This window comes from Pseudophryne corroboree, chromosome 7 (assembly GCF_028390025.1).
Source record: "Pseudophryne corroboree isolate aPseCor3 chromosome 7, aPseCor3.hap2, whole genome shotgun sequence".
Classification (NCBI taxonomy): domain Eukaryota; kingdom Metazoa; phylum Chordata; class Amphibia; order Anura; family Myobatrachidae; genus Pseudophryne; species Pseudophryne corroboree.
Genome location: NC_086450.1, coordinates 507,853,744 through 507,880,719, shown reverse-complemented (window position 1 = coordinate 507,880,719; position 26,976 = coordinate 507,853,744). Strand labels below are relative to the sequence as shown.

At 50.7% G+C, this 26,976-nt stretch overlaps 1 protein-coding gene across 4 annotated transcripts in view; it reads left to right on the top strand.

Annotated features, from left to right (window-relative positions):
- The first annotated feature begins 9,828 nt into the window (after window positions 1-9,828).
- LOC134945859 (uncharacterized) overlaps window positions 9,829-26,976 on the top strand; it is a 36,166-nt gene continuing 19,018 nt past the window's right edge. The window contains exons 1-4 of one of the 4 annotated variants that reach the window (XM_063935398.1): window positions 9,829-9,888; window positions 17,632-18,018; window positions 20,824-20,928; window positions 22,927-23,047. In XM_063935398.1, coding sequence (XP_063791468.1) covers window positions 17,658-18,018; window positions 20,824-20,928; window positions 22,927-23,047 — 587 coding nt within the window. In that variant the 5' untranslated portion in view covers window positions 9,829-9,888; window positions 17,632-17,657. Of the gene's footprint in view, window positions 9,889-16,641; window positions 16,743-17,631; window positions 18,019-20,823; window positions 20,929-22,926; window positions 23,048-26,976 lie in introns of those variants that run through there. The other 3 variants (XM_063935399.1, XM_063935400.1, XM_063935401.1) reach the window with 3 other exon arrangements.

Here is a 26,976-nt window from a genome sequence, read left to right as displayed (position 1 = left end):
CTCGCAGCTTCCCTCATATATAACGCTGCGTCTTTAATGTGACCCAAGGTCAATAAAATGTTATCTTTATCTAGGGTGTCAATGTCAGACGACAAGGTATCTGCCCACGCTGCAATTGCGCTACTCACCCATGCCGACGCTACTGCCGGTCTTAGTAGGGCACCCGTATGTGTATAAATTGATTTTAAGGTAGTTTCCTGTCTGCGATCAGCAGGATCCTTGTGGGCTGCCGTATCAGGGGAAGGTAGCGCCACCTTTTTGGACAAGCGCGTTAAAGCCTTGTCCACCGTGGGCGAGGATTCCCACCGTAACCTGTCCTGTGAGGGGAAAGGATACGCCATAATAATTCTCTTGGGAATCTGCAGTTTCTTGTCTGGAGTTTCCCAAGCTTTTTCAAATAAGGTGTTCAGCTCATGAGAGGGGCGAAAAGTTACCTCAGGTTTCTTTTCCTTAAACATGCAGACCCTCGTGTCAGGGACAGAGGGGTCCTCTGTGATATGCAACAATCACATATTGAATACTCTTGGCCACCCTTGGGTGCAACCTAGCATCATCATATGGTCGGACTCCGTGTCGGTATCGGTGTCTGCTATCTGGGAAAGGGGACGTTTTTGTGACCCTGAAGGGCCTTGTGACACAGTCAAAGCCATGGATTGACTCCCTGCTTTTTCCCTGGACTCTGCTTTGTCCAATCTTTTATGTAATAAAGTCACATTCGCATTTAAAACATTCCACATATCCATCCAATCCGGAGTCGGCGATGCCGACGGAGACACCACAATCATCTGCTCTGCCTCCTCCCTAGATGAGCCTTCCACTTCAGAAATGCCGACACACACGTACTGACACCCCCACACACACTGGGATATATAAGTTTATGGGGACTGACCCACAATAAGGCCCTTTGGAGAGACAGAGAGTATGCCAGCACACACCCAGCGCCACTGTACACTGAAACAAAGTCCCAGTCTGTCAGTGCTTTTTATATATATATATATATATATATATATATGTGTGTGTACACCAATTGCGCCAATTAAATGTGCCCCCCCCTCGTTTTTGCCCTCTGTATTTGAGATCAGCAGGGGAGAGTCCGGGAGCAGCTTCTCTGCAGCATGCTGTGGAGAAAATAGCGCTGGTAAGTGCTGGAGGATCAAGCTCCGCCCCCTCGATGGCAATTATTTATACTGGCGGGGGATTTGAAAATATACTGCCTCCGCAGTATCTATACTCTGTCAGTGTCCTATTTGAGGTATTTATTGCTGCCCAGGGCGCCCCCCCCCCCCTGCGCCCAGCACCCTTACCGTGGCGCCTGTGTGTGTGAATCGTGGGAGCAATGGCGCGCAGCGTTACCGCTGCGCAGTACCTCAGTGAAGATCTGAAGTTTTCTGCCGCCTTTGAAGTCTTCTTTCTTCTTATACTCACCCGGCTTCTATCTTCCGACTCTGTGAGGAGGACGGCGGCACGGCTCTGGGACGAACAGCGAGGACGACACCTTTGTTCCGACCCTCTGGAGCTAATGGTGTCCAGTAGCCTAAGAAGCAGAGCCTATCATTTAAGTAGGTCTGCTTCTCTCCCCTCAGTCCCACGATGCAGGGAGCCTGTTATCAGCAGCGCTTCCTGAAAATAATAAACCTAACAAAAGCTTTTTCAGAGAAACTCAGGAGAGCTCTCTGCAGTGTATCCAGTCTCCACTGGGCACAGGATCTAACTGAGGTCTGGAGGAGGGGCATAGAGGGAGGAGCCAGTGCACACCCATTCTAAAGCTTTACAGTGCCCATGTCTCCTGTGGAGCCGTCTATACCCCATGGTCCTTACGGAGTCCCCAGCATCCTCTAGGACGTAAGAGAAATATAGCACTATGTTATATACTGGGCGTGTAGTCAATGAGTTGTACATAAGTGTCTGTGTTTTCCCTGTCAGATATACCCACTATAGCTTTTAGTACACGTGTCGACATGTGTGAGTGCTCTGTCGCAAACAGCTATGGAAATATCTCTGTCGGCATCGCCGACTCCTGATTGGAACTTGATTCAGTAGATTAAGTGTCAGCAGGTCGGTAGCTGTATGCTTTGCAAAAAGTAAACACTGTATGGGAGACACAGTAGTAGGTGGGTGACCCTGTCGGCACCAACTGTTATTACTAGGTATAGATAACATGATGTAACTAGCTTATACCTGTATATATATATTTATATGTATGGTACGGTTCCATGGGCCTGTAGCTCGAGCACAGACATGGTTGTATTGTGGGGGAGTGATATTAAAGTTATTGGTGTATACTTCCCTCGGGTTTGCAAGAATGTTATTTTGCCTGGTTACTACTCCCTGCTGTCTACGAATACTATGTTTTATGTTGACCATAAGGTTTCCTGGTTAGATCCACAACTTGGGCATTCAGTACATGGTCATACACATTCAGAACACATTAATGTCTCTAGGGACCCTGCGGATCCGGACAAACTGCTTATATGTATGATATATATATATATTATATAGATATATATATAGGATATGTGTGTATATGTATATTAAAATATGTATAGTCATATTACAATTTCTAATGAATGCTGAAGTAAAAGTATTCCTTCTCATGTGCTGGTCGCTCTGTTGATAAGGCTCTAGGTCGGCCGTGACGAGTTGGACGCAGATCCTCATGAGGAATCCGAGGGGTATATTTACAAAGATTCGTGTTTTGGTCGTTTTGAAGGGTGTTTGATCTTGAATGGTATCGGGTGTATTTTACTGCAACTTTTTGAATCCTGATACGGTCATTCACTAAGCTGCCGACTTTTCCCAATTCGTATTTTCTGATGTCGATGTGACTCGTAATGTCAGGCAGTGTTTTACGGGAGTGATGAGTAAAACACTGCCTGACAAAACACAAGGAATCCCGGCCGGATCTGTGAGATCCGTGCAAGGCTTCATTGTGTACCTTAAAAAGGTGTTTAAAGTCTTCAAAAATCTGAAAAAAAATGCGTGGGGTCCCCCCTCCTAAGCACAACCAGCCTCGGGCTCTTTGAGCCGGTCCTGGTTGACAAAATATGGGAAAAAAAATGACAGGGGTTCCCCCATATTTCATCAACCAGCACCGGGCTCTGCGCCTGGTCCTGGTTCCAAAAATACGGGGGACAAAAAGCGTAGGGGTCCCCCGTATTTTTTAAACCAGCACCGGGCTCCACTAATGCCACAGCCGGGGGACACTTTTATAGTGGTCCCGGTGGCCCTGGCATTACATACCCAACTAGTCACCCCCGGCCGGGGTACCCTGGAGGAGTGGGAACCCCTTAAATCAAGGGGTCCCCCCTCCAGCTACCCAAGGGCCAGGGGTGAAGCCCGAGGCTGCCCCCCCATCCAAGGGCGGCGGATGGGGGGCTGATAGCCAAGTGTAAAAAATGTGAATATTGTTTTTAGTAGCAGTACTACAAGTCCCAGCAAGCCTCCCCCGCAAGCTGGTACTTGGAGAACCACAAGTACCAGCATGCGGTGGAAAACCGGGACCGCTGGTACCTGTAGTACTACTACTAAAAAAATACCCCCAAAAAAAACAGGACACACACACTGTGACATTATAAGTTTATTACATACATGCACACCTACATACACACATACTTACCTATGTTCACGCGAGGCTCGGTCCTCTTCTCCCTGTAGAATCCTTGGGGTACCTATGAAAAAATTATACTCACATAATCCAGTGTAGCTTCTGTCCTTTGTATAATCCACGTACTTGTCAAAACAAAAAAACGGAAACCCGACCACGCACTGAAAGGGGTCCCATGTTTACACATGGGACCCCTTTCCCCGACTGCCAGGACCCCCCCAACTCCTGTCAAAGAGGGTCCCTTCAGCCAATCAGGGAGCGCCACATCGTGGCACTCTCCTGATTGGCTGTGTGCTCCTGTAGTGTCTGTGAGGCAGCACACGGCAGAGATACAATGTAGCGCCTATGCGCTCCATTGTATCCAATGGTGGGAACTTTGCGGTCAGCGGTTGACCGAAAGTAACCTCACCGCTGACCGCAAAGTTCCCACCATTGGATACAATGGAGCGCATAGGCGCTACATTGTATCTCTGCCGTGTGCTGCCTCACAGACACTACAGGAGCACACAACCAATCAGGAGAGTGCCACGACGTGGCGCTCCCTGATTGTCTGAAGGGACCCTCTTTGACAGGAGGGTCCCTTCAGACAGGAGGGTCCCTCCCTGGCAGTCGGGGGAAGGGGTCCCATGTGTAAACATGGGACCCCTTTCAGTGCGTGGTCGGGTTTCCGTTTTTTTGTTTTGACAAGTACGTGGATTATACAAAGGACAGAAGCTACACTGGATTATGTGAGTATAATTTTTTCACAGGTACCCCAAGGATTCTACAGGGAGAAGAGGACCGAGCCTCGTGTGAACATAGGTAAGTATGTGTGTATGTAGGTGTGCATGTATGTAATAAACTTATACTGTCACGGTGTGTGTGTCCTGTTTTTTGGGTGGGATTTTTTTAGTAGTAGTAGTACTACAGGTACCAGCGGGCCTGGTTTTCCACTGCATGCTGGTACTTGTGGTTCTCCAAGTACCAGCTTGCGGAGGAGGAGGCTTGCTGGGACTTGTAGCACTGCTACTAAAAACAATATTCACATTTTTTACACTAGGCTATCAGCCCCCCATCCGCCGCCCTTGGATGGGGGGGACAGCCTCGGGCTTCACCCCTGGCCCTTGGTTGGCTAGAGGGGGGGACCCCTTGATTTAAGGGGTTCCCACTCCTCCAGGGTACCCCGGCCAGGGGTGACTAGTTGGGTATGTAATGCCAGGGCCGCCGGGACCACTATAAATGTGTCCCCCGGCTGTGGCATTATGTACCTGGCTAGTGGAGCCTGGTGCTGGTTTTAAAAATACGGGAGACCCCTACGCTTTTTGTCCCCCGTATTTTTGGAACCAGGACCAGGCGCAGAGCCCGGTGCTGGTTGATGAAATATGGGGGAACCCCTGTCATTTCCCCCCCCATATTTTGTCAACCAAGACCGGCTCAAAGAGCCCGAGGCTGGTTGTGCTTAGGAGGGGGGACCCCACGCAATTTTTTTTGTCACTTTTGACACTAAACACACCCTTTCCCATAGATAACCATGCACAGATCTCACTGATCCGTGCATGGTTATCCAAACTCGACTGGAAAAAGCAGGTCTATTTTTTTGCTGCTTTTTTTAACGATTCGAAAAAAAATAGACCCGCACTTGAGCACTCAGAGACTAACACCCAAATACGAATGAATAGTGAATTGTATGAAATAACAGCCGCGTTTGACCGATGGTCTATTCATTCGTATTTCAGAACTTTGCCAATCAAACCATTACGAATAGACCAGACACTGCCGAGTTTTCTGTTTAGTGAATTCCCGGATTGGGACTTAGAAAAAAAAAACACAAATCGGCAAAACTCGGATTCTTAGTAAATACTGGCCCGAGTGTTTATTCTTTTCCCGCCGTGGATAGAATACAGTGAAAGTCAACTCCTGGTCTGCACGGGGCCCTGTCACAAAGGATCGTATACAGGAAGCTAAGTGATATTTTAATTATATGCTTAGATGATATTTGCATTACATTCGCATGGGGGAGTGCTTGTATTCGGAAAGGGTTGGTTACCTTGGCAGCCGATAGCATTTCCCTAGAGAGAGAGGGGATGTTTTCTTATGTTGGGTCTTCTCTATAACATTGCGGCAAGCTGCCGTGCGACTACAGGAGGTCTGGCCAAGGGAATGCTGAGGCTGACTCTGAGAGATACTGGAGTATTTTCCCTGTAAAGGTGTAACCGCTGTTTGGGGATGCCTTAGTTAAGTTACTCTCGGCAGATACCACTGGTAAGTCTACCTTCTTGAGAAATGTTCCCTCACAACGGTTGATGACGCATTCTTTTGTGGGATGCAGTCATTTTAACCGGTTGGATACTGTTCTTTTTCCCCTTCTTTGCAGATAGTGGAAGGTGAAAAGGTAAGGGGTTTGCAGCCTTTTCAGGTTCGCAGAAACAGATATCGTCTTCTGTTTCTACCACATCCACCGCATGTCGCTGGGTCTATCTTGCTGGAGCACACACCGGTGGGAACTCGTCTAACACTCTTCAATCAGTCCTGGAATGGTCTTGGACCAGTGAGTTAAAAATAGAAGCCAAAGGGGGACATACTGGAGATTCCAGATGATTCCCCTCGCTGATTTTTCAAATAGATCTTACCGATTCTCCTCTGGAAGTGGAGGTAGTATACGACGCCATACAAGAGTTGCGTCAGGATCAGAACATTGTCCTGCTGTCCCTGTCATAAAAAAAAAAAAAAAAAAAAAAGATTTCTACTTAAGAAGTTGAGCTACAGGATGGAATCTCTCAGGCCAGGGATCTCCAACCCGTAAAAGAAGAAAGAGGGTTTAAATGCGGTTTCATCTGCATTAAGCTTACCTGGGTTTACTATCCAGGATTGTCATTGCCATTTCACTGGAGTGATGGCAGTATGATGTTTTTCCTTCAATAGTATGAGCTATTATTATTCTGTACTGGGACGCTCTCCTGAATACAGCAAAATCATGAAACAAGTGGTGCAAATCGTTGTTCCTCTCTGACAGTTCTTCAGTGCAGAGAATCGCTGTTGATCCCAACGACGCAGATGTCGGAGGTGGGAATAAGATTAGATACTGAACCGTTGAGAGTTGTCTTTTCCTGTGGAAATAGATCTGAGGATCCAGAGTCGGATCAGATTTGCAGTAGTGACAACCCATCAATATGTTCTGTTGATGAAGAAGATGGTTGCGGCCTATGGGGCCTTTTGCTGAGCAGGTCAAATGCCAGAGTGGCTTTCACGGGACCAGTGGGACATGTGGTCCGGGTCTCACCTGCACATGCACCGGAAAATAATCCTAAGGACCGGGATATCTCTCCTGTGGTGACTGCACAGTTCTCACCTCTTAGAGGGACAAAGGTTCGGGATCCAGAATTAGATCCTGGTGTCCATGGATGCAGGTCTCTGAGGCTGGGGAGCAGTCTTTCCAAGGGAAAAGGTCACGCTGGGAAGCTTGTCTGCAATAAGCGTTCTTAAATTAAGAGCTATTTTCAACGAACATCTTCTTCGTGATCTGCCCGTCTTAAGTCTGTCGGACGACTTAACAGCAGTGGCGCAAGTAAGCCGCTAGGGCGGAACAAGGAGCAAAGCGGCAATGGCAGAAGCCGCAAAAGTTTTCCACGGGGTGGAAAGGCATGGAAACGGTATATTATCTGTCTTCGTTCAGGATGTAGACAAAGGAGAAATAGATTTTCTCTGCAGACGCGATCTCCATCAAGGAGAAATGCAGTCGTCATCAAGAAGTTTTCACAGAAGTGACAAGTCTTTGAGGAATGCCTCAATTGGACATGATGGCGTTTCGCCTCAGCAAGAAACCTCGGGGATATTGGTCCAGGTCAAGGGACAATCAAGCTATAGCATTGGACACCCTTGTGACACCTTGGGTGTTTTCAGTCGGTCTATGTGTCCCCTCTACTTTCACTCTTTCCGAAGGTGATAAACGTAAGAAGAACAAAGGTTCAGGCGACCCTCATTGTTCCGATCTAATCAAGGAGGGCTTGGTATCCAAATCTTCAAGACTTACTCATAGAAGATCCATAGCCTTTTCTTCTACGAGAGGACCTGTTCCAGCAGGAACCGGGCGTGTATCAAAACTTACCGCGGCAGCGTTTGACGGCATGGCGTTGAACACCATATCCTAACCCGAAAGGGTATTTCCGGTGAAGTAATTCCCACATTGCTTCAAGCTAGGAAAGGAGTAACGGCGAAGCTTTACCTCCATATTTGGAGGAAGTATGTGTCTTGGTGTGAATCCAAGAAGGTTCCTACGGAAGAATTTCAGCTGGGTCGTTTTTCTCCATTCTTTGCAATCAGGTGTGGATGCAGGCCTAAAGTTAGGCTCCTTTAAAGTGCAGGTTTCGGCCTTATAAACTTTCTTTCAAAAATAATTGGCCACCTTTCTAGAGGTTCGGTCTTTCTTGGAAGGAGTGCTGCACATCCAACCTCCATTTGTGCCCCCAGTGGCACCGTGGGACCTTAACGTGGTCTTGCAGTTTATTTCACACTGGTTGGAACCTTTAAGAAAGGTTGTGTTAAAATTTCTCTCTTTGAAAGTGGTCATGCTGTTGGCCTTGGCGTCCGCAAGGCGGGTGTCGGAATTAGCGGCTTTGTCTCACAAGAGCCCCTATTTGATCTTCCATGTGGATAGAGCGGAATTGAGAACTCGGAAAATAGTTCTGCCAAAAGTAGTTTCTGTGTTTCACAGAAACCTGCCTATTATGATACCTGTGGTTACTTAAGCATTGGCTGATTCAAAGTCTCTCAATGTAGTCAGGGCTTTGAATATTTATGTCGCAAGATCGGCACAGATTGGGGAAACAGAGGCTCTGTTTATCCTGTATGCTCCCAGCAAAACTGGGGCCCCTGCTTCTATGCAGTCTGTTATACGCTGGATCTGTGATATGATTCGGCATGCTCATTCTACGGCTGGATTGCCATTACTGAAGTCGGTGGAGACCCATTCGGCTGGGAAGATGGGCTCTTCTTGGGCGGATGCCCGAGGAGTCTCGGCGGTTCAACTTTGCCGAGCGTCTACTTGGTCAGATTCAAACACTTTTGCTAAGCTCTACAAGTTTGATACCCTGGCTGATGAGGACCTCATGTTTGCTCAATCAGTGCTGCAGAGTCGTCCGCACTCTCCCGCCCGGTCTGGAGCTTTGGTATAAACCCCATGGTCCTTACGGAGTCCCCAGCATCCTCTAGGACAGGCATTCCCAACCACGGTCCTCAAGGCACACTAACAGTACAGGTTTTTGTGATATCCAGGCTTCGGCACAGGTGACTTAATTAGTAGCTCAGTTATTTTGATTTAACCATCTGTGCTGCAGCCTGGATATCACTAAAACCTGCACTGCTGGTGTGCCTTGAGGACCGTGGTTGGGAATGCCTGCTCTAGGACGTTTGAGAAAATAGGATTTTAATACCTACCAGTAAATCCTTTTCTCTTAGTCCGTAGAGGATGCTGGGCGCCCGTCCCAGTGCGTACTGTATCTGCAGTTATTGGCTATGGTTACACTCTTGTGGTGTTTCTTCTCTGTCAGGCTGTTACTGACGTTATTCATGCCATGGCATGCGGTATCCTATTATTGGTGGTGTTGACACACAGGTTGTGTTACATATTCTCTCAGCATATGGCTGTGTATTTTTCCATGCTGTCAGCTGGTGTTCTATTGAATGCCACGTTCTGCGGCATGTTCGAGGTGTGAGCTGGTATGACACTCACTGTGTTTAAACGATAAATTCTTTCCTCGAAATGTCCGTCTCGCTGGGCACAGTTCTCTAACTGGAGTCTGGAGGAGGGGCATAGAGGGAGGAGCCAGTTCACACGCATTCAAAGTCTTATAGTGTGCCCATGTCTCCTGCGGATCCCGTCTATACCCCATGGTCCTTACAGAGTCCCCAGCATCCTCTACGGACTAAGAGAAAAGGATTTACCGGTAGGTATTAAAATCCTATTATTTTCTTACTGCGCAAAACATGGCCTCTGCACCATTTTCTCAGTATGGCCTGAGTATGGCCTCCAATGTGAGCAGTGTTGGGGTACCCTTCCAGGTTTTGCGATGGGTGGGGCCCGCAAAGTCCTAGCTACACCCCTGCATAGTAGCTTATTAGCGCCATCATAGGAATTAACCTTATAACAAGAACACATAAACATATATAGAAATGGATTTCCCTTTGATAGATTCCCTACTATGAGACTCACAAATAGTTAATGTTCTGATACAGCAAAGTCCGCCCACAGGAAGAAGAGAAAACATATTTTACTTTCGCTTTGGATCCTGTTTGCAGGTGTGGTCACAGTGAGTGATGTTTATGTTATTTTCAGTGTCTGATTAGTAAATAACTGTATTTTGTAGCAGGGTGGACTCTGCACCTTTAGCAGGTAATATAATAGGGAAGGGTGAGAGGTGTCTGAGGATATGAGTGCACTGGGGAAACAGTGTAGAGCTGACAGGGACTATCTGATCTGTGTTTCCGGGATGCAAAACATCTTTTATAATCTATATCAGGTGTAGGAATCTCGGCTGCCCTGCTGTGGAGGGACTATAAATTCCAGCATGACCCCCAGGCAGGAGAAAAGCTGGGACTGTTACCTCCACAATAGCTGGATAGCCTAGGCTGCCTACATCTGTTCACACATGCGCTATCTGTCCTGGAAACATAACTGAGAGTAGAAAACTTTTATATTTCACATTTTTCTATAAAGCGTAACTCCTGACACGGGAGTCACAAGGTGGGTTCCGGGGCTGGCGGGTGGCGGGCGATGCTATCCGTTCACATGGTCGACCATTCATACCGGAAACCGCGGGTGATGGAGGTTGCAGGCCACACCCGGTTGTCACCCACCCAGGGGGTGACACCAAAATGCTGACTCCTCTACAGCGACAATAGCCGGGTGCTGCAGTGTGACATTTTCCTGCGGCACCGGTCACTGAGAAAGAGACAGCAGTGCTGGAGGAGGCTTTGGGGGCAGCCCGCACGCACCTGGAGTACGGTAACTGGGCTTCCCCCCATGAGTACACAACCCTTTTGTGACGCCAATGAGGCCCCCGCAAAGCCATGCCCTCTGCATGCGAAGTCACACCCCAATTTTGGCCACGTGCAGGGTGCTTTTGGCTGCACCAGGTGTCACCGACCCCAGTGCAGCCACTGTCTCCCGACACTGGGGAGGATGGGTTCGGGATTCTCATGCATGCCTGAAAAATGGGCGTGGCATCATACCGCACAAGTCCAAGCTCCTGTGGAGGCATACATTTTGGGGTGCGTCCCATCTCTCATTACACTAGGGGCGAGCCTAACACTCCAGCTGCGGATGACAGCGCCCCCCCCCCCCCCACACACACACACACTGCAGTCCACTGGTGGGACAGTCCGACATTGCCCGAAAGGTGGGACTATAGTGTACCACTGAATTCAGGACGGTTGGGAAGTATGTTATAATGCAGCAATGTGGACGGTGTGATGAAGGAGTCACCTGGTTTCTGCTAATTACTTGCAGTATAAACCTGTTATTTATTTATACTCATCATCTGCCCCTGACTTCAACTGTTCTTTATAAATAATACAATATAGCGCACACATATTCCGCAGTAGGGAGGCCAATCCCGGGCCGTTTTTTCAATCCCGGGATTCGCGATTGAAAAACGATAAATCCCGGGATTGCAGTAGGGATCAGTAAAGAAGGGTGTAGGGAGCAGCGCTGGAGGGTAGGTAGCGGTGCGGGAGGGTGTAGGTAGCGGCGGGGAAGGGAGGGTGTAGTTTGCAGTGCAGGAGGGTGTAGGTAGCTGGGCGGGAGGGTGTAGGTAGCGGTGCGGAGGGTGTAGGTAGCGGCGGGGAAGGGAGGGAGAGTGTAGGTAGCAGTGCAGGAGGGTGTAGGTAGCTGGGCGGGAGGGTGTAGGTAGCTGGGCGGGAGGGTGTACAGTAGGTAGTGGGGAGGGTTGGTAGCGGTGCGGGAGGGAGGCTGGGTGTAAGTAATAACACTTACTATTAGGTGGGCGCCAGACATGGACACACTGAACGCGGCAGCATTTCAAATGAAGCGCCGGCCGCCAGCCAACCAGAGCTGGCGGACCAGCAGCCAATCAGGGAAGCGGCCGCAGCAGTCGCTCCTGATTGGCTGCCGCGGCAGCTTCCCTGATTGGCTGCCGGTCCGCCAGCTCTGATTGGCTGGCGGCCGGCGACACATTTGAAGTGTCGCCGCGTTCAGCGTTCGTCTATGGCTGCCGCCCGCCTAAGAGTAAGTAGTATTACTTACACACACTCCCTCCCGCACATGCGCAGTGCAATCCCGTGAATCCCGGGATTGGATGCTCCAATCCCGGGATTCAAATCCCGGCATTTTTGGGCCCAAATCCCGGGATCCCGCCGATCCCAGGATTGGCCTCCCTATTCCGCAGCGCTTTACAGGGAATTCACACCAGTCCCTGCCACAGTGGAGCTTACAATCTATGGAGTCTATTTACTAAGCCTTGCATGGAGATAAAGTGGTGAGAGATAAAGTATCAGCCAATCAGCTCTTAACTGTCATTTTTCAAACACAGCCTACAACATGACAGTTAGGAGCCGATTGGCTGGTACTTTACCTTTGTCCACTTTATGTCCATTAAACGCTTAGTAAATAGACCCTTTTATTCCCTGCCACCAAGGTGGTCTGGGCCAGGGTGCCCATTTCTGTACACCAAAACTGGGTTATCACCTGAAAATCATCCCTGTATTAGATTTGTGAGCTAACACTCTCCTATTTCCCCCTAGTCATGTGGCCAGTCTGCAGTGGTTGCATTTTTTTTAATCCTTTGTTTCAACACCTAAAAATTCATGAAAATAGCTGCATATTCCTTCTTATCTGCAGCAGCATAAACGTCTTAGGTCTCTAGGGGTCATTCCGAGTTGATCGCTAGCTGCCGCCATTGTTTGCTGCGCAGCGTTCAGTTAAAAAAACGGCAAACCTGCACCGCAATGCGCACGCGTGATGTACGGGTACAAAGAGCTTTGTGATTTTGCACAGGTTCTAGCGTCGATTCCATTCGCACTGGCGAACGCAAGGAGATAGACAGGAAGTGGGAGTTTATGGGTGTCAACTGACCGTTTTCTGGGAGTGTCTGGAAAAACGCAGGCGTGGCCGGGCGTTTGCAGGGCGGGTGTCTGACGTCAATTCCGGGACCTTCGTCGCAGCAATCATTGCACAGAATAAGTAACTACAGGGCTGGTCTTGTTCTGCACAAAATGTGTTTGCTGCGCGCGGCTGCACAGGCGTTCGCACTCCTGCAAAGCGAAAATACACTCCCCCGTGGGTGGCGACTATGCATTTGCACGGCTGCTAAAAGTAGCTAGCAAGTGATCAACTCGGAATGACCCCCTCTGTTTCATGTTTGTTTATACCCAAAACTCTCCTTGTCCTTTTCCCTCTCCATCGATAACATCTACCTCTGTGTTCTGTTCCCCATGTGTGCTGTGTGGTTGCCAGCCTGGGCTCTGCCGCCTCCTGCTCCCCTCTACATCCAGTCCCTCTCACATCCCAGACATTTCCTCCTTTGTAATAGCTGCAGAATCTGCCTTTCTTACCATGGAGGTAACTGAGACTCATTCATGCTCTCATCGTCTATTGCTACACTAGTCCACTCCTCCCTGGCCCCTCGCCCTGCCCCTCTACTGTCCTAATGTAATATCGCTAGAAAGTGGATTCGTACCTGAAGCTCAGTCGGTTTCTGGTCGGCCGTGTCCTCTCTTCAGAAATGTTGAGGTCAGCGACTGTTCTTCTCATTACCTATAAAGCTGGGACAGAAGGACCAGGAGGACCCCAGAAGGACAACCCAAACACTGTATGCTCAAGGACCACCACACAGGGAGACGGTGACAACCATTTATTTATCTGAGAGTATCAGTCACCGCTATAACTCAATTCTCAATAAAGGCAATTGCATAGGTTGAACATCATTACAATGCCCTGATTCTTTCCCTGTCTATAACAGCAATCACAGCTTAAATATCTCAAAGGCATGACAATATCTTGGTCCAGCAATCAAATATGTCACATGCAAAAGCAATCATTTGAAAGGTAATAATGTCTTTGGGCAAGAAACTTCTTGACAATAATTTAGATACACCTCCTAGAGGGTGGTCTTCAGGTTGCCGGCTGTCGGGATCCCGGCGAACAGTATACCGGCGCTGGAATCCCGACAGCCGGCATACCGACAGTTTGTCTCCCTCGTGGGGGTCCACGACCCCCCTGGAGGGAGAATAACTACGCACCCCACCGTGCCCGCAAGGGGCTCATTTGTGCTCGCCACGCTGTCGGTATGCCGGCGGTCGGGCTTCCGGCGCCGGTATGCTGGTCGCCGGGAGCCCAGCCGCCGGCATACCATACCACACCCCTCCTAGACTGTCCTTAGGGTGGCGCTGTACGCCAGGCACTAATGTTCAGTTCCAACGCCTCAGTGGGCGTTTAAGGTCAGTGTCTCTTTAACAGCACACTTGCACTCTAACAGTGAACTCCAGGGAAGACGTCAGTGGACGTAAGGTAAGTATTCGTAGAAAGGTATGTAGAACTAACCGTTGGTAATACAGCACTGCAGCAACGGCTAACGGTACTAACCGTATTGGTAGCCACAGAAAAGTAAGTAGTTCGGCAGCGTCAGGCTCCTCTATAATTGGAAGGGTATTTGTATCCACAGAAAGGCAAATCAGTTGGATTAAAGATACTCCACTAAGGTCAGTGTCTCTGCCCAGGCATAGGTGCGTGTCCCTCTAGCGGCCCTGAACAGGGTAATGACTACACTAGCCAAGGCGCTGTGAAGGTACTGGGGATGTTGAGCACAGTTAGGAGGTACAGCGCGGCTTAGGCGGTAAAAACGGCAGACCAGGCACAAACTGTAGGCAGCCACTGCGGGGCACTACTTCACAATGGGGCTGGGGTATGGTTCTGGTGTCACTGCAATATGTCCTCTGTCGGAACAAGGGAAATGCCTGGGCTGGCAGACTGTCTAGAAAGCAGTACCTGTGGCTGTCAGTGCTCTTCCCAATCCTCCGGTCTGGCGCTGTTCTGCACTCCTCCTGCTGTCCGGTGCTCATACAGCGGCGGTGGTCGGTGGCAGCTTCACAGGCTCCGCTCCCCTCTGACTGGCGGCTCCCACTTGTGTGGCTCTGCTCTTTCCCCACAGGGTGTCCTCCCTCTCCAGCTGCCTCGTCCAGCAGCAGCGCCGTGCGTCTCCCCTCTGTGCGCGGAGAAGAGGCAGCGTGTCAGGCCTCTCTCCCCGCGTAGCGGCGGGGCGCGCTCTCCTGCTTCCTCTCACGCTGCGGTCCTCTCTCCGTCTCACACGTCACCCGTCCTGCTGGCTTACTCCTCCCCGCTCTCCCTTTGGCGCGCAGCTCTTGTCCAATCCTGCGGGTCCAGGACTTCCCGCTCCCAGGGTATCACGGCCGGACTGCCCTGGGTCCTTGTGCCCCGATTTTAGGGGGAGGGTTAACCCTCTCAGTTCCAAACATTATAAGTCTATACTGGCAGCGCTGGCTACCCCTATGGCTGCGGTGCATGAAGCAGGGGAACCCCAACGTGGGTATCACACTAACAGTTCTGCCTGTCTGTTTCCCCTCTCATGGCTCTATCTCTGCTGCCCCCCCCCTCTGCCAGTCTCTCCACTGTCTTCTTATATCACTCAGAATTCATCCTCCTCTCTCACCTACAAACCTCTCGCCGTCATCCCTGCTCCCTACACCTCCAGCCTCAATTCCACACATTCCCTCGTGCCCTTCTCCAGGGCCGCTCCCAAACTCTGTACTGCCCGCCCGCCCGCACTCAATTACACTTTCACCCAGACTTCAAAAACACCCTTAAAACTCATTTTTTAATTCTAGTTTAACACCCCTCCTCCTAAGTCTCCAGCCTTGCTCTCTAACACTCTGCCCTCTTTTGTGTCCACCCCAGAGCCGGTTCCGGGGCTTCATGCGCCCTGGGCGGCATTAGGGGGTGTGGCTTAATACAGGGGGCGTGGTCAGTTACGCCCCCTGTACTGTAGTAGGATGTGCGGTGCGCGATGACGTAATCGCGCACCGCACAGCAAAGGTCCTCTCCACGAAGGGAACTAGACGGTATGCTACGCATCTAGTTTCCCTTCATGGAGAGGACCTTTGCTCAACGCGCACCGCACATCATTACAGTTAAGGTCCTCTCCAAGAAGGGAAACTAGACGCGTAGTTTCCCTCACAGCGGGCAGCCCACGAAGGGAATCTAGACGCGTAGCGTCTAGTTTCCCTACACAGAGGACAGCAGGACAGCGGGGGGCACCACAGCAGCAGCGGATCTTGCCATGGTGCGGCGCCCTCCGGAAGGCGGCGCCCCGGGCAAAAGTACTGCTTGCCCGTGGCAAGATCCGCTACTGGTCCACCCCTATCCCTTTTAACAGTAGTTCCCAGAGTGGGTGCGGTGAATGGAGATTGGCAGCTGCCAGCATTGGTTTAGCCTATCATAAACACTATAAATGACAGATGAGCACAATTAATTTAATCAAATAATTTTTGCTGGATTGCTCAGTTAGAAACTTTGGGGTGCTATGAAAAAACTGCTAATACTCTAGGGCAGGGATAGGGAACCTTCGTCCCTCCAGCTGTTGTTGAACTACACATCCCAGCATGCCCTGCAACAGTTTTAGCATGGCCAAATAGCAAACCTGTACCAAGGCATGCTGGTATGTGTAGTTCAACAACAGCTGGAGGGCCGAAGGTTCCCCATCCTTGCTCTAGGGTGCCGTGATTCAAGAAAATTTGGAAACCATTGCCCTATAGATTGCAAGCTCTTGCTAGCAAGACCCTCTCCCCCCTTATTTTCTCTACAGAATTACATTAATGGAATATTGTAATTATTGTAAATATTATTTATGTATAGTTGTGAAATTATCTGTAGCAATTTGTACTTACAGTATTATGACAAAAACACTGGAAAGGTTGTCAAGGAGATATGTATATATGTCCCAGGTTTTTAGCTTGTGGGCCAGCCGTACTAAGGGGTCTATTTACTAAGTCTTGGAGAGAGATAAAGTATCAGCCAATTAGCTCCTAACTGTCATTTTTCAAACCCATCCTGTGACATGTCACATGCCTGGTAGACAGAAGCGGATTAGCAGCCTCGATTGCCCGACCACCTGTGAGAGGCTGATAACGGGTGAGTGTCTCTCTCACTACCTGGGGAGCAGGCAGCAGGCCTGCTGATGGACGCTGTAAGTACTGTGCTAATACTGTTGTTTTGAGAGAGGGACGGTAGGTCCCCCCACTCAGAGAGAGGGAATCATTTGTTTAGTTAGAGCTGGACAGGCTAAGGCTTTTCTTTTATGTTTTATTTGTCTTTATGCTACAAGTAAAGCTAGCTGCAGCTACTTGCACCTTGGCCCTGGACTGGCGTGCTACTAATTGGCTGCTGTGTGAAAGTGCACCCGTCTGCTCCAGGCATACTAACCGACTTTATGGCGGCTCAGCAGGGGGCGGGGCAGGACAGTGATGAACAGAGTGGGCTGGGCAGAGGCGGAATGAGGGCAGAGGTGGGGTGGGGGCGTGGTTGCTGTATCGCGTCATGTAAGCCACGCCCCTCGCTGTGCGTTGCCGATATTACGGGCATTATACTACAGTGGGCGTGGCTATGATGACGCGATTCAACAAGACTTTACTCACTAAGTGAGCGGCCGGGCAAGGGGGAACACAGAAATCGGGAGACTTGCCTGCTCTTCCGGGGGGCCGGGAGGGTCACCCGATTTTCGGGAGCTTTCCGGCCATTCCGGGAGGATAGGCAAGTATGACTACAGGAGATGGCATCCTTACCCTGATGTTGCCGCATTATGCTGTGTGGTTTCTGTTCTTTCCTCTTTGTATAGCGCTATGGAACACTTGTGGTGCCTCAGAAAGGAAATGCAATAATAATTGTATCCAAGACAGCTTCCTATTATGCCTATTCAGTCTCAGCTCTGTCCATGACTGATCATTCCTCTTACATTACTCTTCTGTATTCTGAATTGTTACGCTATTATTATTAAGAATATTTTACTGTTGTGCATTTATAGGTTTGGATCCTCTCCGACGCTGAACCATGCAGTCCCCAGATGCTGATTCCGATAGTGATGATGAGACGGTACAGCTCACATCATTACGGAGCATGTTGTCCAAGTACATGCCAGGGTCCACTCGGGATCTCCAGGGACACGGCGTCAGGAGAGTGTGCCTTCAGCTCTTTGGCAAGCATGGCCATGGAAAATCCTCCCTCATTAACTCATGTCTGTGTGTGGTCCAGGACTGTCCATTTAGCAATGAGGTCGGAGCAGGAGGATCTGGAAAACCCTTTACCATGGCGAGGAAGGAGTACAAGCTGTCCGACACTGTATACATCGTTGATAACCGTGGTCTAAGCAAGATGAATATAGACGAGAACTTGGAGGTGGCGGCTCAGTTACGTAAGTGACGCTATACATTGTACATGCTGCGTTATTAGGGTGCTAGGAGCAGTGTTGGATTATGGGTCACACGGGCCTGGGGCTGAAAAACGAGGGTCTGCTGTGAGAAGCGGATGGGCTGTGGCCAGTACCGCGTGGGTGTGACCAGTCCGGTATGGGTGTGGCCGATGCCACGTGGGCATGTACACACCTTCACTGCCCCAATGTCACCCTAAACATAAAAATTAGAAAAAAGTAATCCATTTGAGAGTAAAAATACACTTGTAATAATGATGCTCTATGGTAATCATGCGGTCATTAGCGGCAGGCAGAGGCGTAACTAGGGTTTTCGGATCCCAGCGCAAGATGAAGAGTGTGCCCCCCCCCCAAAAAGAAATAAAACACCAAAAGAAGTATGTGAGCGCCAAAAAAATGGGCGTGGCCACAAACCAGAAGGGGTGTGGCCACTGAAAATGGGGCATGCCAACATGACTATCACCTACCCCGTGTCGCCTCTCAGCACACTATCACCTACCCCTTGTGTTGTCTCTCAGCATACCTTCATTCAATTTTTGCACAGTACGCATGCAGAGTCCCCTTTTTACACTGTGCCAGATACACAATTGCCCCACAGTGCCAGATACATATTGCCCCACAGTGCCAGATACAATGCCTCACAGTGCCAGATACATGCCTCACAGTGCCAGTTACACTGCCCCACAGTGCCAGTTACACTGCCCCACAGTGCCAGTTACACTGCCCCACAGTGCCAGATACATGCCTCACAGTGCCAGTTACACTGCCCCACAGTGCCAGTTACACTGCCCCACAGTGCCAGTTACAATGCCCCACAGTGCCAGATACAATGCCCCACAGTGCCAGTTACACTGCCCCACAGTGCCAGTTACACTGCCCCACAGTGCCAGTTACAATGCCCCACAGTGCCAGATTCAATGCCCCACAGTGCCAGATACATGCCTCACAGTGCCAGTTACACTGCCCCACAGTGCCAGTTACAATGCCCCACAGTGCCAGATACATGCCCCACAGTGCCAGTTACATGCCCCACAGTGCCAATTACATTGCCCCACAGTGCCAATTACATTGCCCCACAGTGCCAGATATAAGACCCCCATCCCCCCCCCCCATCCCCCCGGTCACTCGCGGCTTCCTTCCCTCTGTGCTATGTGAGGGGAGGAGAGCGCAGCACAGCACCTCTCTTGACCCTCAACGCTCTAGGTCTCCGGCGGCGGCTATGTGGCGCCGGTTCGTTAGCCAATCAGAGCTCGCAGACCTGCAGCCATTCAGGAACCGGTCCGCAAGCTCTGATTGGCTAACACCGCCAGAGAACGGACACACGCAGCGTTGCTGGCAGCGCCACGCGGCAGTGGCGGTGAGGACATTGAGGGGAGGGAGAGACGCTGCGCTCTCCTCCCCTCACATTGCGGCGTGACGGGGGCGAGTGGGCATGATGCCCTGCCCGGCGGCGCACCCCCCCTCTGCTGGGCCTGCCAAGGTGCCCAGGGCACGTGCCCCACTCGCCCTACCCTAGTTACGCCTCTGGCGGCAGGTCATCATTATGCTGTCATGATGATAGGCCTATTTTTATGTGGAGGCCTGGGGCTGTAGTCCCACCTGCCCTATTGTTAATCTGGCCCTGACAAGGCGTTGCCCCTTATTCCAGTGTTCCTATGCGTGTGTATAGTGTATTTTATCATTATCAATTGAAACTGAAGTTGTTTTACTTACCAGCGATTGTCACCATCAGCCGCCTGGATACAGATTTGCAGCACATTGTGGCAGTATGAGGCCAGCCAATCGGGGCCTCAAGTAATTGCGCCCTGAGCATAGAATTAAAATAAAACATACAAATGCTTAGTTAGATGCATTTTAAGAGGCGTCCAGCTAGGAAATGCGTCAGTTTACCTCAGAATAACCAGTACATACCACAAGTGTGCAGAGGAAGCGTAGAGATGCGTCTTAACACTGTTAGCAGTAAATGCCAAATTCACATTACCCTATTTGTACACAATACAATTATGGGAGGAGCATACCTCCCAACCGTACTGATTTCAGCCAGTACCCGCTGCACTGGCAGGGTCCTGCTGTCCCGCCCGTGAGTGTATATATATATATATATATATATATATATATATATATAGAATTGGAGACTACGGCGCTCGGGTGCAGTTTATGTGGTAATTATGCACAGAATATACAGTGAAAGTGTTGTTTAGAAATATGATAAAATGTACTGAATATAATAAAGAAGAAACGTGGAGTAAAAGTCCCTATTTCATATAAAAGCACTTCTCAATAAGTTATCAGAGCGGCAGCTTGTAATGCATATAAATATGCTTGGCGTGCATAGAAAATTTGTTGCAAGAATTGGTGAAAAACAAGCGCCCAAGAGTGTGATTATTAAAATCAGGGAAAATGAAGGTATAGAGGAACGGATGATAAGGATCGGTTTAAAACACTTATCTGGTAGGTAGAGACTTGACTCAAGCAGTACTCTTTTTGTGGATTAAGAACATGCGGATAAAACAGAAGAAAACTAACATAGTGTGTACCGTTTATGTTACGTATTATGTTACTGCTTAGTTTCACAGGCCTAATTAGGGAACTAGCTTATTCCCACAAAATATAAATTTGCAGCCTGAGCAGTATATATATTAAAAATACAAAAAATTTTAATAACATAATCACATAAAAACACACATAAAAATAGCTGTATAGCATGCGTACAGAATAAAAATTATATCAGGCTTATCTGTCCATGTAAATGACTGAAATGCATGCGTACAGGATTTAAAATTATTTTAGGCTTATCTGTCCATAAAGAGGAGATGTCTGCAGGTACTGCCAACGCGTTTCGTCCGTCAGCAACAGGACTTCATCAAGTGGCAGCCAGACACGGGCGCAGTCAGAGTGAGTGGCAGCCAGACACTGGTGCAGTCAGAGTGAGTGGCAGCCAGACATGGGCACAGTCAGAGTGAGCGGCAGCCAGACAGGAGTGCAGTCAGAGTGAGTGGCAGCCAGACACGGGTGCAGTCAGAGTGAGTGGCAGCCAGACACTGGTGCAGTCAGAGTGAGTGGCAGCCAGACACTGGTGCAGTCAGAGTGAGTGGCAGCCAGACAGGGGTGCAGTCAGAGTGAGTGGCAGCCAGACACGGGTGCAGTCAGAGTGAGTGGCAGCCAGACACTGGTGCAGTCAGAGTGAGTGGCAGCCAGACATGGGCACAGTCAGAGTGAGCGGCAGCCAGACAGGAGTGCAGTCAGAGTGAGTGGCAGCCAGACACGGGTGCAGTAAGAGTGAGTGGCAGCCAGACACGGGTGCAGTCAGAGTGAGTGGCAGCCAGACAAGGGTGCAGTCAGAGTGAGTGGCAGCCAGACAGGGGTGCAGTCAGAGTGAGTGGCAGCCAGACAGGGGTGCAGTCAGAGTGAGTGGCAGCCAGACAGGGGTGCAGTCAGAGTGAGTGGCAGCCAGACACGGGCGCAGTCAGAGTGAGCGGCATCCAGACAGGAGTGCAGTCAGAGTGAGTGGCAGCCAGACACGGGTGCAGTAAGAGTGAGTGGCAGCCAGACACTGGTGCAGTCAGAGTGAGTGGCAGCCAGACACGGGTGCAGTCAGAGTGAGTGGCAGCCAGACACTGGTGCAGTCAGAGTGAGTGGCAGCCAGACATGGGCACAGTCAGAGTGAGCGGCAGCCAGACAGGAGTGCAGTCAGAGCGAGTGGCAGCCAGACACGGGTGCAGTAAGAGTGAGTGGCAGCCAGACACGGGTGCAGTCAGAGTGAGTGGCAGCCAGACAAGGGTGCAGTCAGAGTGAGTGGCAGCCAGACACTGGTGCAGTCAGAGTGAGTGGCAGCCAGACAGGGGTGCAGTCAGAGTGAGTGGCAGTCAGACACGGGTGCAGTCAGAGTGAGTGGCAGCCAGACAGGGGTGCAGTCAGAGTGAGTGGCAGCCAGACAGGGGTGCAGTCAGAGTGAGTGGCAGCCAGACAGGGGTGCAGTCAGAGTGAGTGGCAGCCAGACAGGGGTGCAGTCAGAGTGAGTGGCAGCCAGACAGGGGTGCAGTCAGAGTGAGTGGCAGCCAGACAGGGGTGCAGTCAGAGTGAGTGGCAGCCAGACAGGGGTGCAGTCAGAGTGAGTGGCAGCCAGACAGGGGTGCAGTCAGAGTGAGTGGCAGTCAGACACGGGCGCAGTCAGAGTGAGTGGCAGCCAGACAGGGGTGCAGTCAGAGTGAGTGGCAGCCAGACAGGGGTGCAGTCAGAGTGAGTGGCAGCCAGACAGGGGTGCAGTCAGAGTGAGTGGCAGCCAGACAGGGGTGCAGTCAGAGTGAGTGGCAGCCAGACAGGGGTGCAGTCAGAGTGAGTGGCAGCCAGACAGGGGTGCAGTCAGAGTGAGTGGCAGCCAGACAGGGGTGCAGTCAGAGTGAGTGGCAGCCAGACAGGGGTGCAGTCAGAGTGAGTGGCAGTCAGACACGGGCGCAGTCAGAGTGAGTGGCAGCCAGACAGGGGTGCAGTCAGAGTGAGTGGCAGCCAGACAGGGGTGCAGTCAGAGTGAGTGTAAGCCAGACAAGGGTGCAGTCAGAGTGAGTGGCAGCCAGACAAGGGTGCAGTCAGAGTGAGTGGCAGCCAGACAGGGGTGCAGTCAGAGTGAGTGGCAGCCAGACAGGGGTGCAGTCAGAGTGAGTGGCAGCCAGACAGGGGTGCAGTCAGAGTGAGTGGCTGCCAGACAGGGGTGCAGTCAGAGTGAGTAGCAGCCAGACAGGGGTGCAGTCAGAGTGAGTGGCAGCCAGACAAGGGTGCAGTCAGACACGGGTGCAGTCAGAGTGAGTGGCAGTCAGAGTGAGTGGCAGCCAGACATGGGCACAGTTTATACTTCTAGGTGCGCAGCCAATATTACTGTTTCCTTTTTCTCCATAGGGAAGCTGCGGGAGCTGGGCAAGGTGGAATGGGAGTTTGAGCTGGATAGAACCGTGAATCTTCTTGAGGACAGATATAAAAATCAGTCCATGGATTTCATAGTGCCAGTGTTTGTTCACAGGTATGCTGATATTTGTAGTGCATGCTGCTCGTAAGTCGGGGACACTTCTATAAAGAGCTGCCAGTGTGAGGTAACATTGGAAAAATAAGCACAACTGCAGTTTCCTAATGTACATAATGCAGAAACAAAAACTTAAAGGAGTTTAATGTATTCATACAGTACTTAGCACAGGGTTTGGAAAAACATATAATTCAGGTGTCTATTCATCCTCGAAGCAGAGCGGCAGTGCTAACGTATTATCCGACTCCCTGCGAGTTGCAGCACTGGATACTAAAACACCAGAGCAATTCAACATTGTTCCGTCACGGAAACAACTGATCCAAAAATCATCTGTCCTCGCTAACACTGACACAGCTACTTCTGCAGCAGTGACACGTTACACTGCCAGGTCTGACCCTGCATAGCTAGTGCACATGCGTGAACTGAGTTTGCACATGTGTACGTTGATACACAATAGACTGTGTGGGGATCCAACGGGCTGCAGGGAATATCGAAAAGATCCCCATTCACGACTCGCAGCTCCTTCTTTCCCTTTAGAAGGAGTAGTGGTCTGGGAATTGTCTCCATCTGAAGTCCTTGTACGTACCAGGAGTCCCCACACCTCCTCACGCAGCCTCTCTAAGGTCCGGTCACACCAGGTAACCTTTCTGTCTAGTCTGCTCTCATCCGAGGTCCTTGTGGTATCCTGCCCTGCGCTGCAATTGCAACAGTGCAGACCGCATCCACAGAAGTGACCTGCCCTGCTATAGCTATCCGTTATATCTAGTCACTATGTGACAAGAAAGAATCGACCCAACCACGCTCACAATTATAGTTGCTGCCTATTGTATCACAGTTGAGCCTTCAAACAGATAAAGGCATACAGTATATCACCCAAACAATGGAAGTCACACTGGAAGTCCCGCTATTTCCAATGAACATAGGGTCCATAAAATGCCAGATGTGGCGAGCCACCGAGCACGCAGCGTGGTGAGCTCAGCAAGCCCCCAAGGGGCTTCGTTGCGCTCGCCCACCTGCCGGTATGCTGAGCGCCGGGATCCCGGCGTCGGTATGCTGAGCGCCGGTATCCCGGCTGCCAGCATCCCATACCCAACAACCCACACTGACACATGTGGTCCCAAGTCACTGACACGCGTGGTCCCAAGTCACTGACACGCGTGGTCCCAAGTCACTGACACGCGTGGTCCCAAGTCACTGACACGCGTGGTCCCAAGTCACTGACACGCGTGGTCCTAAGACACTGACACACGTGGTCCCAAGTCACTGACACGCGTGGTCCCAAGACACTGACACACGTGGTCCTAAGACACTGACACGCGTGGTCCCAAGACACTGACACGCGTGGCCCCAAGACACTGACACGCGTGGCCCCAAGACACTGACACACGTGGTCCTAAGACACTGACACACGTGGTACCAAGACACTGACACACGTTGTCCCAAGACACTGACACGCGTGGTCCTAAGACACTGACACGCGTGGTCCCAAGACACTGACACACGTGGCCCAAGATACTGACACACGTGGCCCAAGACACTGACACACGTGGTCCCAAGACACTGACACGCGTGGTCCCAAGACACTGACACGCGTGGTCCCAAGACACTGACACGCGTGGTCCCAAGACACTGACACGCGTGGTCCCAAGACACTGACACGCGTGGTCCCAAGACACTGACACACGTGGTCCCAAGACACTGACACACGTGGTCCCAAGACACTGACACACGTGGTCCCAAGACACTGACACACGTGGTCCCAAGACACTGACACACGTGGTCCCAAGACACTGACACACGTGGTCCCAAGACAGACATACTGACAGACATGGTCCCTAGACACCGACAAATTGATGCATGGTCCCAAGACAATGACGCACTGACACACGTGGTCCTAAGACTCTGACACACGTGGTCCTAAGACTCTGACACACGTGGTCCTAAGACACTGACACACGTGGTCCTAAGACACTGACACACGTGGTCCCAAGACAATGACACACTGGCACACGTAGTCCCAGGACACTGACACCTGGGGTCCCAATACACTGACACCTTTGGTTCCAAGACACTAATACCTGGGGTCCCAGAACAATGACGCACTGACACTTGGGGTACAGGAACAATGACGCACTGACACTTGGGGTACAGGAACAATGACACACTGACACTTGAGGTACAGGAACAATGACGCACTGACACTTGAGGTACAGGAACAATGACGCACTGACACTTGAGGTACAGGAACAATGATGCACTGACACTTGAGGTACAGGAACAATGATGCACTGACACTTGAGGTACAGGAACAATGATGCACTGACACTTGGGGTACAGGAACAATGACACACTGACACCTGGGGTCCCGGAACAATGACGCACTGACACTTGAGGTACAGGAACAATGATGCACTGACACTTGAGGTACAGGAACAATGACGCACTGACACTTGAGGTACAGGAACAATGATGCACTGACACTTGAGGTACAGGAACAATGATGCACTGACACTTGGAGTCCCGACAATGACACACTGACACCTGGAGTCCCGACAATGATACACTGACACCTGGGGTCCCGACAATGACACACTGACACCTGGGGTCCCGACAATGATACACTGACACCTGGGGTCCCGACAATGACACACTGACACCTGGAGTCCTGACAATGACACACTGTCACCTGGGGTCCCGGAACAATGGCACACTGACACGTGGGGTCCCGACAATGATACACTGACACCTGGGGTCCCGACAATAATACACTGACACGTGGGGTCCCGACAATGATACACTGACACCTGGGGTCCCGACAATAATACACTGACACGTGGGGTCCCGGAACAATGGCACACTGACACCTGGGGTCCCGGAACAATGGCACACTGACACCTGGGGTCCCGGAACGGGATACGGTCATTAGGTCGACTCCACTTAGGTCGACAGTCATTAGGTGGACCACTATTGGTCGACAGGGTCACTAGGTCGACATGGTCGTTAGGTCGACAGTTCAAAAGGTCGACATGAGTTTTTCACATTTAAAAAATTTTTTTGAACTTTTTCATACTTTACGATCCACGTGGACTACAATTGGGAACGGTAACCTGTGCCGAGCGCAGCGGCAGAGGAGCAAGGTGCCTTGCCAGAAGCATGGCGAGCGAAGCGAGGGGATGCGGTGCACTAATTGGGGTTCCCCGTCACTTTACAAAGAAAACGACACTAAAAAAAGTAAAAAAAAACTCATGTTGACCTTTTGACCTGTAGACCTAGTACATGTTGACCTAATGACCCTGTTGACCTAGTGACCCTGTCGATCAATAGTGGTTGACCTAATGACTGTCGACCTAAGTTGTGTCGACCCAACGACCCACACCCACCAGAACAATGACACACTGACACTTGGGGTTACAAAACAACGACACAGTGACAATTGTGGTGATATGACAATGACACACTGACACGTGGGGTCCCAAAACAATGACGCACTGACACTTGGGGTACAGGAACAATGACGCACTGACAGAGGCATAACTAGGGTTTTTGAAGCCCAGGGCAAAATGTAAAATGGCGCCCCCCCCCCCCCAAAGAAAAAAAAACATAGCAAAAGAAACATGGGTGGGGGAAAAAAACGGGCGTGGCCACACTCCAGAAGGGGCGTGACCACGCTCCAGAAGGGGTGTGGCCACTGAAAATTGCCCACAGTACCAGTTACATTGCCCCCCAGTGCCAGATACATTGCCCCACAGTGCCGGATACATGCCCCACAGTGCCAATTGCATTGCCCCCCAGTGCCAGATACAATGCCCCACAGTGCCAGATACATGCCCCACAGTGCCAGATACATAGCCCCACAGCGCCAGATACAATGCCCCACAGTGCCAGTTACATTGTCCCACAGTGCCAGATACAATGCCCCACAGTGCCGG